Source organism: Poecile atricapillus, chromosome Z (genome assembly GCF_030490865.1).
Source record: "Poecile atricapillus isolate bPoeAtr1 chromosome Z, bPoeAtr1.hap1, whole genome shotgun sequence".
Taxonomy (NCBI): Eukaryota; Metazoa; Chordata; class Aves; order Passeriformes; family Paridae; genus Poecile; species Poecile atricapillus.
In genome coordinates this window covers 55,867,109-55,883,854 of record NC_081289.1, presented here as the reverse complement: position 1 = coordinate 55,883,854, position 16,746 = coordinate 55,867,109, and the positions used below count along the sequence as shown (strand labels likewise).

The 16,746-nt window shown below is 37.8% G+C and overlaps 1 protein-coding gene across 9 annotated transcripts; it reads left to right on the top strand.

The window, feature by feature from the left end:
* The first annotated feature begins 1,589 nt into the window (after positions 1-1,589).
* Positions 1,590-16,057, top strand: LOC131572875 (zinc finger protein 800-like). Of its 9 annotated transcripts, XM_058826289.1 has the most exons (6): positions 1,839-1,984; positions 2,310-2,420; positions 4,627-4,722; positions 8,045-8,188; positions 10,533-12,288; positions 13,686-16,057. In XM_058826289.1, coding segments are annotated over exons 2-6 (2,058 nt in total). In that variant the 5' UTR covers positions 1,839-1,984; positions 2,310-2,359; the 3' UTR covers positions 13,687-16,057. The 9 variants fall into 9 exon arrangements, with proteins under 9 accessions (XP_058682267.1, XP_058682269.1, XP_058682272.1 ...); XM_058826284.1 differs by lacking the exons at positions 1,839-1,984; positions 13,686-16,057 and adding an exon at positions 1,590-1,720 and having other exon boundaries at positions 10,533-12,429; XM_058826286.1 differs by lacking the exons at positions 1,839-1,984; positions 13,686-16,057 and adding an exon at positions 1,627-1,720 and having other exon boundaries at positions 2,313-2,420; positions 10,533-12,429.
* Positions 16,058-16,746: the final 689 nt, after the last annotated feature.

The following is a 16,746-nucleotide window of genomic DNA, read 5'->3' as shown; positions in this document are numbered from 1 at the left end:
TAAAATTATATTGGTGACATGACTACCAATATTCACAGTAAATGTCCAAGGTGCAAAGTTAAATTGCTATAACCCTACTATTTCAATATTTGTAGCACAGTGCCACCAGTGAAAATATAAGATCATCTTTGAGCCTGATTCCCACATCTCCTGGGAGGTGGAGAATGTTAATTCTTTAAATTCGATACTTCTCAGGCAAGTACAACAATCAGTAGGCTGTTGTGCAGAGCTAGAGCTGACAGCTGTGTTCCTTGCACTTTGTTACCCATGAGCTTTACAATTTTACCCAAGTGATCTCTACATGGGCTGAATGCAGCTGCATGGCTGCTGGAGATTATACCTCTTTGACTGTGTGTCTAAAACACAGCAGAGCTCAGGATGTAGCTAAACTCAAGGTGAGAGAACCTCTGGACATACACAATGACCTGTGTTTGGTTGTCTGACACAAAGGTTTCAAGTGACTTCTGCTGTACTTCAGAGTTAAGATGCTATTTGGCACTCAGCTGTTTGAACTGTTCTCTGACATTTAAGGGGCTTCCAGTTTATTAACCAAAATCCAAATGCATCTGATGGAGTTTGAATTTGGTCTGATGTTGCTTTGGAAAAAGACTTATTGATTAAATCAATGTCCATATTTTAAAAGAAGACATTATTGTGTTCAGGTTAATGGCCACAGACCACAGCTCTGTCCACGTCTGATCTGAGAAAGTGTGAGACATCTTAGTCTCACACAGACTGTGACTGGAACTTTGTCTGAAACCATCAGTCCTATCTCCATGAAGTGATGCTATTACAATCCAGAACTTAACAGAATGTTTCTGTGCTGGTACAATCACTTAGCACTTTTCCTGTAATGATGTGCTTATTCCTGACATTACCTTACAGATTTTTCTTCAACGGCAGAAGTTTTCCTTAAGTGTATGAAGACTTAATCTTATCCTTTCCTTTGGCAAAAGCCAAGAATCACCTTCTCAACTACCCGAGGTGCCTACAGAAGAGCACTAAGAGAGCACAGGACTAAGCAGGACCCTGTGGAAACGTATCGAGCCACCGCTGCCCTGCCACTCACTGCACTGCACCGACGTCCTGTAGCCGGTGTTTACCATACACATCACACAGTTCTCTTTCAGAACACGAGTTTTTCCTCCAGGTGTTCAAAACATTAACCCATCCTTTTCCTTGGTAGGTCTACTAGAACAACTGGTGGTTTGGTTCATCTCTTTTTATACTACTGTAATGGCGCAGACCAGGCTGAAAGGGGGCAGAAATGCCAGCTCCAGGGACGTTGGCTGCTCCCACTTGTGTCCGGGCACCGGTGCCCTCAGGGCAGCGCTCCGCATCACGGTCAGCGCGGGCCTTTCTCCCCACCGGGACAAAGACGGAGCCGGTTCCCGCTGCACGCTCCGCCCGGCGGGTCGGTCCTCTGGCCGGCGCCGAGCCTCAGCCCGCTCGGGGCTCCTCCCGTGTGCCGCCACAGCCCCGCGGGCCAGACCGCCCGGCCGTCCCCGCCCCGTCCCGCAGCCGCTGCCCGGCACCTGTGCGGCCGGCCCGGGTAGCGGCGGCCGCGGCGCCTGCGCACTGGGCGGGCGCTCGCCGCCAGGACCGCAGTCACTTCCTGCCCCCGTGCCCATCCGGCTCCGGGGTCAGCGGCCGCCGCTCTGGCGGGACAGGGGCGAATAAAGTTTAATTCGGGGAGGCGGAAGCCGCCCGTCTTCTCCAGGTAGGGCCGGCCCGCGGCACCCGCCCGTCGCGCCCGCCCCGTCCCGGCGCCGGCGCCCGCTGTCACCTGCGGCCGCGCGCCCCTCCCGCCCGGGCTGCGCGTGGCGGGCGGCGGGCGCGCCCCGCTCCGGCCCCGGCGGCGCCGCGGCAGCGCCCGGCCCGGCGGCGGGCGCGCCGCAGCCCCGGGACTGTCGGGGACGCGGCTTGCCCCGCGGGAGCCCAGGGACACCGTCCTATCGGTGGGGCTGCGAGACGAGGCTGCGAGGTGGGGACGGAACGCGGCAGGGCCGCCCACGGAAGGGGCGCGGGGCCGTGCTCGGTGGGGAGGACGTGCGGCCGGGCCGGGCTCGGTGGGGAGGGCGGTGGCCGAGGCGCAGGTGGCGGCGGGGCGGGAGCGGGGCCGTGCTCGCCGCGGCCGTTGCAGAGGGCGTCGTGAGACCTGCCGAAAACAATGGGAACTTTCTCCTGCGCCAGCGGTGCCGCTGCCTCCGGCCTGCCCGGCCGTGCTGCCGTAGGAAGTGGGTGTGCGGGCTTGGCGCGCTCCTGAGCCGCCTGTGCTTCGGCGGTGACAGCCAATTTCCTTATTTTAGCAGAAACGAGCTGCTGGATGTAGAAGGAAAGTAGATCGTGCGCACAGAAAATGCCTCTAAGGGACAAGTGTTGTCAGACTGACCACCATCACCATGGATGCTGTGAACCAGGTATTGTGGTGTGGGATGGATGTTTTTCCGATGGATTCGGATGTTTTGCATATCTCCTTCATTAGAAGCTTGCAGAAACTGTTGTGAGGATTTCAAATGTGTATCATTTGTGTCAATTCTAGGTATAAAAAGTTTCTGAATTTTTTTTTCTTTTTTTTTTCTTTTGGAATCCTTGAGCTGTCACCTTAAAATCGTTTCAGGAAGAGACTATTTTACTTCCTGGATGTGGGATAATCCTCAGGCCAACACATGGGCATTGTATGCAGTGAGCAGAGGAAGGCAAGAAGTTGTATAAAACAACAAACCCTTTTGTTTCCAAAAAGTGCGGTGTTCTCAGTTTTTTTTGTAAAACGGTGTTTTTAGCAATCATTTGCATTTGTTGTTTATATTTTTACCTTGTCTTCTCTGGTGAGCTCTGGTGAAATTTAAGATCTTGATGGGGTTTTTCTCCTCTGAGACTAAGTCCTAGAACAACTCTACATTCCATGCCTGAGTGATGTGAAAGATGCCATCAGTGGAAATGGTAATGAATATTCTGAAGGTTTAGCCAACCTGTTTTGATGCTTTTGAAATTATTCTGCTTGTTGTTATAATTGGTATTTTTGAAGGCAATTTTGGTTTTTTTGCCTTGTTATAGAGTTTATTTGGATGTGTTCACTTACATTTTTGAAAGAAAGGTGCTATTTGGATGCTTCCACTTTTGTTTTGACAAGAAAGGGATCAGTTTGGGGAATTAACAGATGAAAATGTGAGCATAGTGACTTTGATTATGCCTCTTTTGTGATATGTAATTTTAGAGTAGATATTGTTCAGTGAGTAGAAACGTTTCTTTGTGTTGATGATGAAATGGTTTTGAGTTTTCTAATGCTTTCAAAAAAATGAAAATATTTTTCTTTCCTGACAAATTAACAATGATGTGTTAGGTCTGGTTCATCTGTGTTACTCTTCTTTATGTCAGTAGGTGTTGTACACGCGTATTAGAGGCTGTATACAAACCAAAATGTTTTATTTTGAAGTGTAGGGAGTAGGCTAGTAGAATACAATATGTCATTGTGTTAGAGATTCCCAAATGATGAGCTGATTTCTTATGGTTGTTTCATGTTTGTATATATAATAGTATGTTATGGGACCGGGATAGTTGGGTGCAGTGTTCATTCTGTTGTCCTTTTTTACAGTGCTTTGCTTTCTGATTTTCTTTTCAGCTAGAATTCATTTGTAACCTTTTATCTTTTAGCTCAATGTTCCTGTCAAAATTTGTTTATTCTTTTTGCACTTACTATCTCTAACTGGTTTCATACTATGATTCAACTGACCTTTATTAAAAATATATTTCTTAGACATCTCAGTGCTTCATTTAGAAATGAAAACCTTAAAATGGGGTTAAAATCAAACCAAGTGGTTAAGGTGGGAGCCAGTTTGTGAAGTACAAGGCTGGCTGTTTAGTCAATCAAAAGTATGAAAGAAGACTTAACTGAAGTTTTTGCAAACACATGCTTCAAGAAGTGTTCTTATTCTTGTAAATTTGTTTTCTCTATAGGCAAAGCTTAATTGCCATATCTATATACAGCAGTGGAGTGCTGTTAAGTTTTATGTGCATAAATACTGCATATTGGAATGGCTAAAAATTCTGATTAATACATGTTTTTGTTTCAATAGCTTTTGGAAAGAATATAATGTGGAATGAAACATCAGAAATAAAGTATTCCCTCAGCAGTTTATTTGAGCCCGAGTAGTTATATTTAGTATAGTTTTCATGGTTAAAAATACTATGATAGGGTTTTTTTGGTATATGCTATGTAGCTATGCTTGTGCTTTTTTTCTCATCGTTGCTACTTTAAATTTAGCTTCAGTGTTTAGGTGCATACTGGCAACATTGAAGCAATGTAGTGTGCTATGAAGTATTTGGTAATGCTGGTAATACAGTATTTGGTAATTCTCTTTCGTACATGTTTGGTTTTAACAATGGGAGCTTTGAATACACTTTTTTTAAGTGATCAAAAAGACAGCAAGCTGTCTGAAGGTATCATGGCTGGAAAATTTAGTGTTGACTTTTTTTTAACACAATATAAGTGAAAATTTTAGAGCAAGGCTACTTTTACTGTAGTCCTGTCTTTTTAGCTAGTTTACTGTATGTATGGAAAATTCCTAAATTACAGAAATCACCTGAGTGTTCTCTAATGGCTTATTATCTTTTTATGTATTTCAGTGCATCTGTTGGAACCTGGTGATCCGCCATTATTGCAGCAGCCTCTGCAAACATCAAAATCTGGTATACAACAAATCATTGAGTGTTTTCGATCAGGTAGGAAACCATGCCTGACCCATAAGAATTTCATTACCTTGTTAAAAGAGTTATATTCAGTGTATTAAAATAACCAGTACCTGACTTTATGCATATTTGCAAAATATTTGGAGATTTTTGAAATTAGGTGTTTCTTTCAATAAGGGCTTCTATAGAAAGTAATGAAGATACAAATCTTGCTGCATAGGTATCCTTCAAAAACCTTAAAAATTAAGTTTATTTTTCTGCTTTGTGTCATTTCTGGTGCTATTATCAGGGAGTTTATTGTAAAACTCCTGAGGCAAAGAAAAAGCTTTATCTTGAATATCCTAAATTGTTTTATCATATTACTTTTAAGGTGTTCCTTGATTGGTTTTGGGAGTTGCAATACATAGCAATGAACATTTGGGGAGGTATGCCAGGGTTTCCACACTTCTGATCTTTGGCAAACTAAAGATTTTATTTTCACAGCTCTTGGGTCTTTAGTGCCGCTATGTGTTTCTAGATTTTTTCATGTAGAACTTTTACATATATGAGATAAGTTATGTATATAAGCACTGCTGCTGTGCAATGAGATGCATGTCTGGTCTGAGTCTTGTAAAAGGGCACAGTGTTTAAGTTGTCCACTAGCATTTCAATAACCTAATGCAAAAACAGGTTGTGAGATTATTCATTAGTATTCATTAATATTCATTCATTTTTTAGTTTGTTTGAGATTGCTTGAGCCCTCAGATGTGTGACACAGGCTTCTTCTGCTTGAAGCAGATTAATGCTACTGGTAGTAGCACAAACTAGTTGCAGGTACTTTGTCTCTGAGTTGCTTCCAGATCATCCTCACTGGCAGGTGTTAAATTGATACCTTACTTTGCTGTCATCAGTCACCTGCATCAGGGAGATTGGGCAGAAGGCAGAGGTCTTAGAGAAAGATTCTCTGACTTTCTCTGATAGATACTGATTAGTTTTGAACAAGCAGCATTTCGTTATGGAGAGAGAGTATTTGATTCTTGTGATAAAGGAACAGAAATTTAACACAGAGTATTGTACATTACTGTCTAAGTAATTTTATCAAAAGCTTCTGTCATTCAGAGCATTAAGAATAAAAAGTGAATTTGAATCTATTTTTTTCTAAAAAACTGCTTGCAAAAGGCATAAATTTGGGTATCTCATAGAGAGATATTTATGACTGGTGTTCTCTACTGACTTTTTGTGACTTTGATGTTATTCTAGCATCAACATTTACAAATATTAACAGAATTTGGCAAGGTATCGTCTGCATTACCATCACAATTTACAGTTAGATGTAGCTACAAAATAGCGAAGACTTCAGTAAATCTTTCTTCTCCAGTAACCTGGAGGTAGCATCTACTGACACAAGATTGACTTGTTGCCGCTGTCTGCAGTTGGTGAAGAATAGGAGATGATTTGTTTCCCTCTTTCTGCTGTGTCCACAAAACCAGTGGATATTTTACATTTTTTTGCTGTATCCAGAACTTTTTGAATGTCTGTAAAGGACCACTTATTTTTCTTTACTCCCAGCTGTGAAAAATTTCACAATTGCATAAGGATGATTTGAAGCCAGAGTGACTACCGTGTCATATAGTATGAGCTCCAATAGGTCATAAATTCTTTAATCTCATCTGGTAATTCTTAAATCCAGTAATTTGTATTGGAAAAAAAACATTTCAGTCCTGAACAGGATACTGAATACTAGTATAACAGGGGAGACAACGAGTATGTCCCTTGATTGGGTAATAGTGGAGAATATTTTTATTTTTTGAGGCTGAGGTTTGTGGCTAGGGCATGCATGAACAGCGTGGAATTTTATCTACATGGAGCATCTTCAATTTTGTTCAGCTGATTTTTCTTTATATGCAGAAATTCAAATGTTGGTGACATCTGAGTAAACAACCTGCTTTTGGGGGAAACGGTAAAATTTTTATTTGTTGCTGTATCTAAATATTTTTCCAGTAGTCTGTAAAAATGCAGATCAAATGAAGGTGAGGTTAGTAACACTCAAAGAAAGAGCAGTGGATATGGCTTGGGAAGGCATAGGAGGGGACAGGAACTGTGGTGGCCTCAGGTAGTCAAGTTTGGATACCATTTTTAAGGAACTGTGGAAGAAGACACTGCTTTGCTGGAAGCTTTGTAGTACTATTATGGCACCAAAAATAAGTTTTTCTGGGAGGCCCTTTTATATTGAAGAACTATTGCCTATCATGAGATTATTAATATTTGAAAGATTTTAATTTAGAAAATAGTTCTGCAGTGTGACTCTGGTTTTGATCTTTGAAAGGAATTCTTAAGAGAAGTGTAATGAGATGACAGAACACTTGACCTTGTAGCTTGAAGAATGTCTTGCTGCTGCTGTTCCATAGGTGTTTGATATTATTTATTCATGGTCTGGTTTTGTTATATTTTTGCTTGTTTGATTAGTCTTGAGTAATTAAATTCTAAGAAAAATCAAGATAGATAAATTAGCTGAATTTTCTTAGTGCTCCTTTCTAATTTGGGGTGGGTAAGCATCATTTAATAGTTATTGCTAATTTTAGGCCTTACATTCATAATTTTCATGAGATGAGAAATGAAGGAGTAAGTTTGAAGTGTAAAAAAATAACAGGAGCTGGAATACTTCAACAATGCTAGATCTAACTACCTTTGTATACAATGTGTAATAGTCTAGAAAACTGGTATATTTTATCACGTTCTCTGTGTTTTAATGGAGATCTTTCAGATTTAAGTTGTATGTATTTTCCTTTCATCAGGCTGAAAATATGCCTACATTTCTACTGTCTGACCTAAGCGTCATCATCTTGGACTTGGGTCAGATATCTACATGTAGCAACATTTCTTGACCTGTTAGTTATTCTCTTTGTCTATTTTATGCTTGAGTTTTTTGCCATACCAGGTGCCATTTCTATGTGAAATAGCTGTATGTGTCTTGTTCTTTTAGCACTGTAGGGTAACCCTAAAGAAAAATACTACAGGCTTCTTTAAATGCTCTGGGTACTTTTTCTTTCCTTTTGGGCAATTGTATTGCAACAACCAAATACCATAGTAAGAAGTCTTTCCTAATGTTTGGTGTTAGTTTTTATTATAAATCATTGCACTTTCTCTGTAAACTGTAATGTGTGTAATCCTTGAGGGGTTTTCACCCTAGTCTTGTCTGCACAGTGAAATTTGGAGCACGTATCATAAACTTACAGTACAAGTGAAGTAGCATTAACAAAAGATAAAATGCTGTTATCATTATTCATGGTCTAAAATGTTTCCACTTTCATGGGATGATGTGAATTAAGAGATGAACAGAAAGCCTTCCTTAAGTGTAATATTTCTTTTATTACAGGAACAAAACAACTTAAACATATCTTGTTAAAGGATGTGGACACCATTTTTGAGTGTAAATTGTGCCGGAGTCTCTTCAGGGGGTTACCAAATTTAATTACTCATAAAAAGTTCTATTGTCCTCCAAGTCTTCAGATGGATGATAGTAAGTCTTATTAATTTAAATGTTTAATAAAGCTATGTGAAGTTGAAAAACCTCTTTCTTTACCATTTACACAAATATACCTGAAACAAAAATACAAAAAAGAGATGGATCTAAATTTCTGTGGTAATGTGTGTTACCATAGCACTTTCATGTATCATGGAGGAGCTATAGCAATGATTTTATATGAATTAACAGCTAAGAGCCATGCCAATATCATAATTAGATAGCTAGTTTGTACATCTAGCCTTTTAATTAAGTGTCACTCTTAACACTTTCTATTCTTCCTTCCCCTTTTTCTTTCCCATCTGTCCTTTACTGTGAAGGATACCAAAAGCATGTCAAAGACTGGGAAACTAATCTCACAGAAAACAGTGGCTCTAACAGGGTGTTTCAGTTTTAGTTCTGATGGACTTGGGCTGCTCCTGTGAGGTGACCTGGGTCAATATCCTTAATATTCTCCTGTACTGAGGAAGCCCTTACAGTGCTTGTGTCATAGATGCAGTCTTTTGGTTAAGGATCTGTGCTTGAATAATGCTGTCTCTTTTCCCCTGCTTCACTTCACTGTGTGCTGCTTTAATATCTTCTATGTCGTCATGCCTAGCTCTAGATCTTTGTTGTAGAAAATAAACTTTATTATTAAAAGCAGTAACTTAAATGATGAGGAATAAGCCAAGAATGATATTTTTATGGAAAAAGAAATTTATTGCAGTCTCTTTCCAGTGATAACTTTTTGTTGATCTGAGTAAAGCTGATCAATTTGGAAATGTGTCAGCATTAAAAAATATTTTGTAAAGCTAATTACCTTGATCCCTTAACTGGATCAATATAGTTGCAATGAGGCTTTTTCTTTCCTGATTAATGCCTTCCTGCCTTAATATTTCAAAAATTAGAAACGGAGATGCCCTTTAATGATTCTTTTCACACATGGTGTCAGCTGAAAGGAGAAGGTGAAAAGGCTGGTACTGTCACCTTCCTTAAATGAGCTTGCTTGGCCAGTTAGAGTCACAGAGCTGCTCTGTGTGAAGGGGTGACTTGTAGTTTGAAAGCAAGGTTAGAAGTGCATGTGACTTTAGATGCAATAGTTTCTGAGCAAAGTAAGGTTATCCTGAGGAGGGACTTCATGTCCAGCTCCTGGCATTCTAGCCTTCATTTAACTTTCTGATTAACTTTCATATGTTAATATGAAATAATGTACAAATAAAATAACTTGCACTGTTCACTATGAGAGGTGCAAATAAAAGGAATAATACTACACACTCGGAATAATTTTTATATAAAGCACAAGTATTTAGACAGTAAATACTTGTGCTTTATATAAAATTGAGTAGTTATTGAACTAAGTGGGAGTTTTTTCAATAGATAAAAGATAGTGAACAAGAGGCAGGAATAAAAGTTCAGCGCACTATGGTGAAAAATTCATTCACTCGTATAGTCATGAAGTAGTCTTAAAAGATGCTATAAAATAGAAAGGACTTTTTCTTCTTGATAAAAACTATATAGATAGGCTCATTTGAAACTGACTGAAAAAGCTGTTAAAAATTCAATGTTTAAAAATGGGTTTGGAGCAGCAAAACAGCCTATATTTTGTACTGACACTTTCCATGTGTTGCTGGGTGTGTGGAAGGAATAACTTTGACTGTGGGTTTTTAATTAGCTGTTACCAGGACTCACATCTTTAAAATTTTCCACAATGATTTGAGCTGTGTCATCTCAGAGCCTCACCTTTTTGCTGTAGGACCCCAGCTTCCTAGTTTGCCATTGCAGATGCTTTGAGTGTCACACTGGGAACTGGAGCACTAAACTAATTTGGTGTTTAAAAAGAGGATATTACTGAGACCTGTAAAATATTATCTACTTTTATCTTTGTGCAATGCTCAGGTTACACAGATGTTTCATTCTTTGGTAAGGATTGTTCAGAATTCACAGAGAAGAGCTTATTTCCAGAATTAGGTTCCTTTATTGAGAGTGCCTGTATCCCGCAGTAGGAAAATTGGTTTTTAATGATACTTCAGGCTTAGTTGCAAACCTGCAGAGCAAGCTCAGTCAAATGATGTTATTTTTGCAATTGATACAGTTTTTTAAAGACCAGCTTAATTCCAGTCATACAAATTTTTAGTTCAGGTGGCTTTCACATTAGCACACCAGGAGGGTTATTTCCGATGTTGGCTTTTAATAAAAAGGCAACTTATAATGATTACTCAAAGCCTTTGAATGTTCAGAGAGTACAAAAGAGGATTTGTGGAAATTTAGAAACTGAATTCACATAGTGGTTAAAAGCTACTTTGAAATTTAAATAATTGGAAATTGCTAAATCATTAAAAAATACCTTTTCCTCTTTTCACAGACCTCCCAGATACAAAAGATAAGCAGAGTCAAGCCATAAATAACCTTCTTGAAGCAATTTATCCAAGGGTAGATAAGCAGGAATATATCATTACATTGGAACCTATAGAAACTAATCAAAATGCTGTATTTCAATATGTGTCAAGGACTGATAGCCCAGATGAGAACACAGAAAGTAGCCATACCCCCGATCAAGCTCCAGTACAGATACAGGAACCCAGCACTGAGCAACCCAAGACTGTTTCAGCTCCAGCCCCAGTCCCAGCTGGGGAGGCTGTAGAATTACCTCCTGCTGATCCTGTTACAAACAAGGTGATACCTACTCCTGAAGAGCAGCCACCAGCAGTAAATCCTGACTTGGACTCTCTGGATAATTCTGATTATGGCCACCAGTTGATTTGTTGCCTCTGTAGGAAGGAATTTCATTCAAGACGGAGTGTACGCCGGCACATTCGAAAAGTACACAAAAAAAAGATGGAAGAGCTAAAGAAGTACATAGAAACAAAAAAGAAACTAAACCAGTGCTCTGCAAAAGGACGAAATAAGAATGTTCTCGTAACACTAGGTAGAAGTTGTCCCGTGTGTTATAAATCATTTGCCACAAAAGCCAATGTAAGGAGGCATTTTGATGAAGTTCATAGAGGATTAAGAAGGGATTCAATTACTCCTGATATAGCTACAAAGCCTGGGCAACCTTTGTTCTTGGATACAGTTTCTGCTAAAAAATCTTTTAAGACCAGAAAACAAAAGTCGTCTTCAAAGGCTGAATACAATTTAAGTGCATGCAAATGCCTTCTGTGCAAGAGAAAATATAGTTCACAAATAATGCTGAAAAGGCATATGCAAATTGTTCACAAGATAACTCTTTCTGGAAAGAACTCTAAAAGAGAGAAAGGACCCAACAATGCTACCAATGGCACAGAAATAAAAATCGAACCAGCAGATTCTGTAGAACCTTCACCCCCTTCCATTGCGCTTTCTCCACAGAATGAATTAAAGGGAACAAATCATTCAAATGAAAAAAAGAACACACCGTCAGCACAGAAAAATAAGGTTAAACAGGACCCTGAAAACCCTAAATCAACTTCTAAATCAACTACTAAATCAACCTGCAAATCAACCACTAAATCAACCCCTAAATCAGCCAATGCATCTGCTGCAGGTGGCCAGCAAAAAACCAGGAAGCCAAAACTTTCAGCTGGCTTTGACTTCAAGCAGCTTTACTGTAAACTCTGTAAGCGCCAGTTTACTTCTAAACAGAATTTAACAAAACACATTGAATTACACACAGATGGAAATAATATTTATGTTAAATACTACAGGTGTCCACTCTGCTCTTATGAAACGCGTCGCAAGCGTGATGTGATAAGACACATAACTGTGGTTCATAAAAAGTCGCCACGCTACCTTGGGAAAATAACGGCAAGTTTAGAAATAAGAGCAATAAAGAAGCCAATTGATCTTGTTCTAAATAAGGTGACAAAAAGAGGCTCTCAAAGGGATGAAACAAAACAGATTGGTTCAAAACAGGATGTCACCTCTAATTCTCCCAATAAAAAGTATGAAGGAGCTGATGTTGGTATTGAAGTAAAAGTAACAAAAAACTTTTCTCTGCATCGATGCAATAAATGTGGGAAGGCATTTGCCAGAAAAGCTTTTCTAGAACATCATAAGAAAACCCACAAAGCAAATGTATCTCATTCACCTGAGGAAAGTAAAACCAAAGGCAGAAGTACAAGATCTAAAGCTGTTGTCTGGTGAGGAAAAAGAAAAAGTGTTTTGTCCTTGTTTTTATTTTTTTTTTATTTTTTTAAAAAACCCCAACAATACCACTTCATTTTCTTCTGCTTCAGTTGATTTATTGCCGAAAATGTATTTTCTCGTAGACTTTATCATTTAGTGGCTTAAATGCCAAAGTAGATGTCAAATTTGGTGGTTTTTTGGGTTTATTTTAGCATTTTGGAGGAGAGTTAAAATCTAAATACTGTCATTGTAGAAAGATGGAATGTAGTTTATACTAAGTTTAAAATGTTTTAAGTCATCTGTTGTAATCAAGTGAATATGCATACACTTTTAAAATAGTAATTTTCTAAAATTAGCAATAATTTTGTTCGAGTAACTCAACTCAATTAACTTTGCTGTGACCACTTGAAGAAGTACTAAAAGTACTAAAGTAAAAGCTGATAACAGAAAAAATCTCTATGAACTTACTGGAATTAGATTTGTGAATTTAATTTTTTTGTTTTAATATGTATTGCCTACACACTGTCAACAAAAGTGCATGGAACAGTTTTTTTTTTTGATGTAATTTGGTTGCTTAGTTGCTTTGATTTAAAATCATTTTATGGGTTAGGTGCCTGCAAATACCTTTGATGTCATTAAATTTAGAATTTCATTCTTTTAATGCTTATTTATATAAGCCTGGGTTTGGAGACTTGTGGTCATTTAGTTTTTTAAATTGTTCAAATCTTATCAAAGTTTTTGCTTTAAGCATCAATATGTTGAAGTCTGGCCTAGAATTTTCTAAACTTCTGCTTATGTGGTGTTCTGGGAATTTTTTTAGACTTCGAGGGATTGTATTTGTAGTTACTCAGTTTTCCACAGCCTTCATGTTAAAGGTGGCCTATTTTTAGAGGACCTTTTAAAAAAGCAAATATTTGTGTGCAGTCACTTTGTATTCCAGAATGACCAACTGGTGGCTGAAGGTTGGGGATTGTACAAAAGCATGATGAAGAGAGACTGTAATGATACTTGTAGGAGTTTTTAACATCCTTATTCAGAATCATCTTTTTAGCATATTTGGTAAGAAGGAAACTAAGTTATATGTGCCTTGTTCTATATTTCAACTCTGAAATGCTATTTTCCGGGAGGTGATTTGACTTGAGTTCAGCTTTCACAGTGAATAACCACCTCGTTATGTTAAATTGTGATGTGGTGCTTTTGTGACTTTCTAATCAGTCCTGACCAAATTAGGCAGAACTTCAAAAATGAACTGAGTTGAACCCTGAATTACACTGAATTCTAGAGGGGGAGTGACTTCTGCATTTTGAATAAGAATTAAACATTTAACCTTATAAATTATTTATGTTGTGTAGTTTAAAACAGAATTATATGGGTAAACTCAAAGTATTAATTTATTCCCGTTTCTCTTCAGATAGGTTCAAGTGATGTTCGGAAAGTTTGAAGTTCATTTGAATGAAAAAGACTTTAGTTTGTTGTTGGAACTGCTAGTTCTTGATAATGGTACTATAAGGAGAAAATACTTTCATAAGGTTTTTTTTTTTTTTTTTCCTTCTTATATTAATAATCATTCTGACTGCTCGTAGGACAGTACCACTTCCCAAAACACTGAAGTAATTGAAGTGAAATGCACATGCTTCTAAATTAGCAGTTTTCTCTATGCAGTTGTAGTGTGACCCAGTATAGAACAAACTTCCTGAAACTGAAAAAGAGTATACCAGAGAGAAGTTAATGAACAGCAGCTTTGGAAGAAGGTGGTTTTTCCTCATTTAGGAAATCTTCAGAAAACTCATCGTGCATACTGATCCTCCTTGGTAGTGCTAATTGATGGACAGCTCAAACTTTGATGTGATATCCTACTTTGGTAAATGTTGTGTTATATACTGTTTTAAATTTATTACAAATGAATGTATAAAAGCAAACAATGTAGTGTTTATTGGCTGAATTATACTAATTTTTAGTATTTGCCATAAATTCAGTTTGTTCATATTGACTAATTTCCCAGTTCAAGGACATTCTGAATTTCACTGTGCTGAAGTTGCTTCAAAGACCTCCATTTTGTTTCCATATGTGGTTCATAAGAAAACTTTGTAAACATCTAGGAAGTTTACAAGAATATCCACATTCCTCTAGTCTTTAATTTTTAAAAAAAAAATTATACACAAGCACTTTAATGATAGTTGCAGTTTATTTTTTCAGTTTATTTTTGAAAGATCAACACACTAATGTTAATATGAAGGTAGTGAATATTTGCTGATGTATTATAGACAATCTGTGCACAACCACTTATAATGTTAGCTTATTTCATTAAATATTAATAAAAAGGGAGGATAGTTTGGGAGAAACTCAAAATATATTTTCTCTCAAAATCATAAATGACCACTATGGGTAGTACTTGACTTTGTGTAATTGGAAAATATTTTAGATAACTTTTTTTTTTAACCTTTTAATTAAGATTGTAGTAAAACTGTTGCATGCCTACCATGATGAAGTTCTTGGCAGGTTTCATTTGATCATGGGTTCTGTTTTGGGGTTTTTGTGTTGTTTGGGGTTATTTTTTTTTTGTTTGTGTTTTTTGTTTATTTTTTTACCTTTTAGAAAATAATTTGTTTAGTGATTTGTGTCAAATTGCTACAATTTGAAAAGTATTGTACATCAGAAGAAATACCATGTTTTTTATATCGGTTCACTCCCTTACTTAGGGAGGTGCCTCGTGTTCATATATACTTTTTTTGTATAAAATATATCTAAATGTTGATCACAAGATCAGGAGTAAAAATGCTTTTATGGATAGAGAACTATTTGGCCCTGTTAGTGCATTGCACTAAAAATACTGTGAATGGGAATTAAGATTGTAGCTTTGCTCAAAATGTTCTATATTGAATGTACATGCTTTTGTTTGGGTAAATGTACTGTATTTGATGGAAAATAAAGCAGACTGGAAATGATTTTTAAGTGGGTATAAACAAAAAGATGTTGTGTTTGTAAACTTGGGATATCTGTCACTCCACAATTGGAAATTACATTGTTTTGCGTTTTGTAAAGTTTTATTTGTTAATCATTGAAGCTAGTTGTTTGTAATATTCTGTTAAAATAAATGTGTTTTTTTTTTTATTAAAAATTTGGCACTTGTGGAGTGAACACTTCACACTGGTGGTCAACCCTTGCTGTGTTTTTGGCAAACACTGCCCATACTGGCCTTTTGTTCCTTGTAAAGGAATCTCTTCCTTAGCTGAGGAACTCTTGTTAGCCTTTTAGAACAAATACTGAAGAAGATAGGCTATGCTGAGGTTTTTGGTTTTTTTTCAAGAAAATAGGATTACCTAGATTTCCATTGGAAATAACATTGTTGGCTGCTGAAGGTTCCTTCTTTTCATGGTTGGATATAAAAAGGAACTGCCATAACCATTGTTTATTCTTTTATAAAAGAAGACATTAGGCTATTAATGTAAGTGCATTTTAAATCATGTTCCTGAGTACCTGTAGGTTAAGATTGGGAAATTAAAATGCAAACATAGGGATAGAGTAACTGTTTGTTTCTCTATTTATCCTTGTCTGTTCTTTATCTGCTGTCTGTTCTCGATAAGTGTGTAATCTGCATTTTGTAATATGTGAAGATGAAGTTAGTCCTATATTGAAGGTACGCTTTCTACTCACCAGCACACTGGATATGAGTTTTTAACCAAGATGCTGTCTTGCATCATTGATGGGGGTGCATTGGTTTGGCTCGTTTCACTTAGGCTAGCCAAAGACAAATGTGGCTTCTTTAGTAGACCTTCAGATTTAATGTTCAGTCTTTTTAAAAGAGTTTTTATTTGGAGTGAATGTTAGATACTTTACAGAAAACTTTTGGATGATTGAAACATTTTGTATAAAAGTGGTTTTTTTTTGTTTGTTTTTGTTTTTTTGTTTTTTTGTTTTTTTGTTTTTTTTTGAAGTGCTTCTTTAAGTCTTCTAATGCTAAGGCTTGAGGGGCTAGCTTACAGGGACATGAACTCCTATTTACCAACAAGGGAATCTCACTGATAGGGTTGCACCAGGCTTGCTAATGTCTTAATATGCTGGCGTGCGTCTCAGAATCATCTTTTCTTAAATTGTCTCTCAGCTGAGGTTGTTGGTCTTCCTGGTTATATTTATGTTTGTCTTTATTTTTAGGGTGGTTTCTGGTTTTATGTTTTACGTGTCTTTTCTGTCTGAAATGTTAGGCTTGAAGTCCTTGTAGTGATTGATTGCCTCAGTTTCGTAGGAGAATAAAGAAATCTGGCTTAGATAGTTGATGGTCATTACTACCATTTGTTTTTAATTGGATTCTCTTGGGATGCACTTAAATCTGCTGTGAGAAGGATTTGTGTAACTGGTCAGGTACTTGAAGTGCTTAGAAAATGAGGTCAGTTTTGAGTGGTGGCTGAAAGAACTGTGGGTAGGTATTTTACATAATTCCCTTTTGCTGAATAGTGAAATACAACAGTTGGTTA

Excerpts from the sequence above, each read along its gene's own strand:
- LOC131572875 (XM_058826284.1), top strand. The coding sequence starts at position 2,360 with ATGCCTCTAAGGGACAAGTGTTGTCAGACTGACCACCATCACCATGGA. Across the intron at positions 2,421-4,626 it reads CCATGGATGCTGTGAACCAG|TGCATCTGTTGGAACCTGGT; the intron begins GTATTGTGGTGT and ends TATGTATTTCAG. Across the intron at positions 8,189-10,532 it reads AAGTCTTCAGATGGATGATA|ACCTCCCAGATACAAAAGAT; the intron begins GTAAGTCTTATT and ends CTCTTTTCACAG.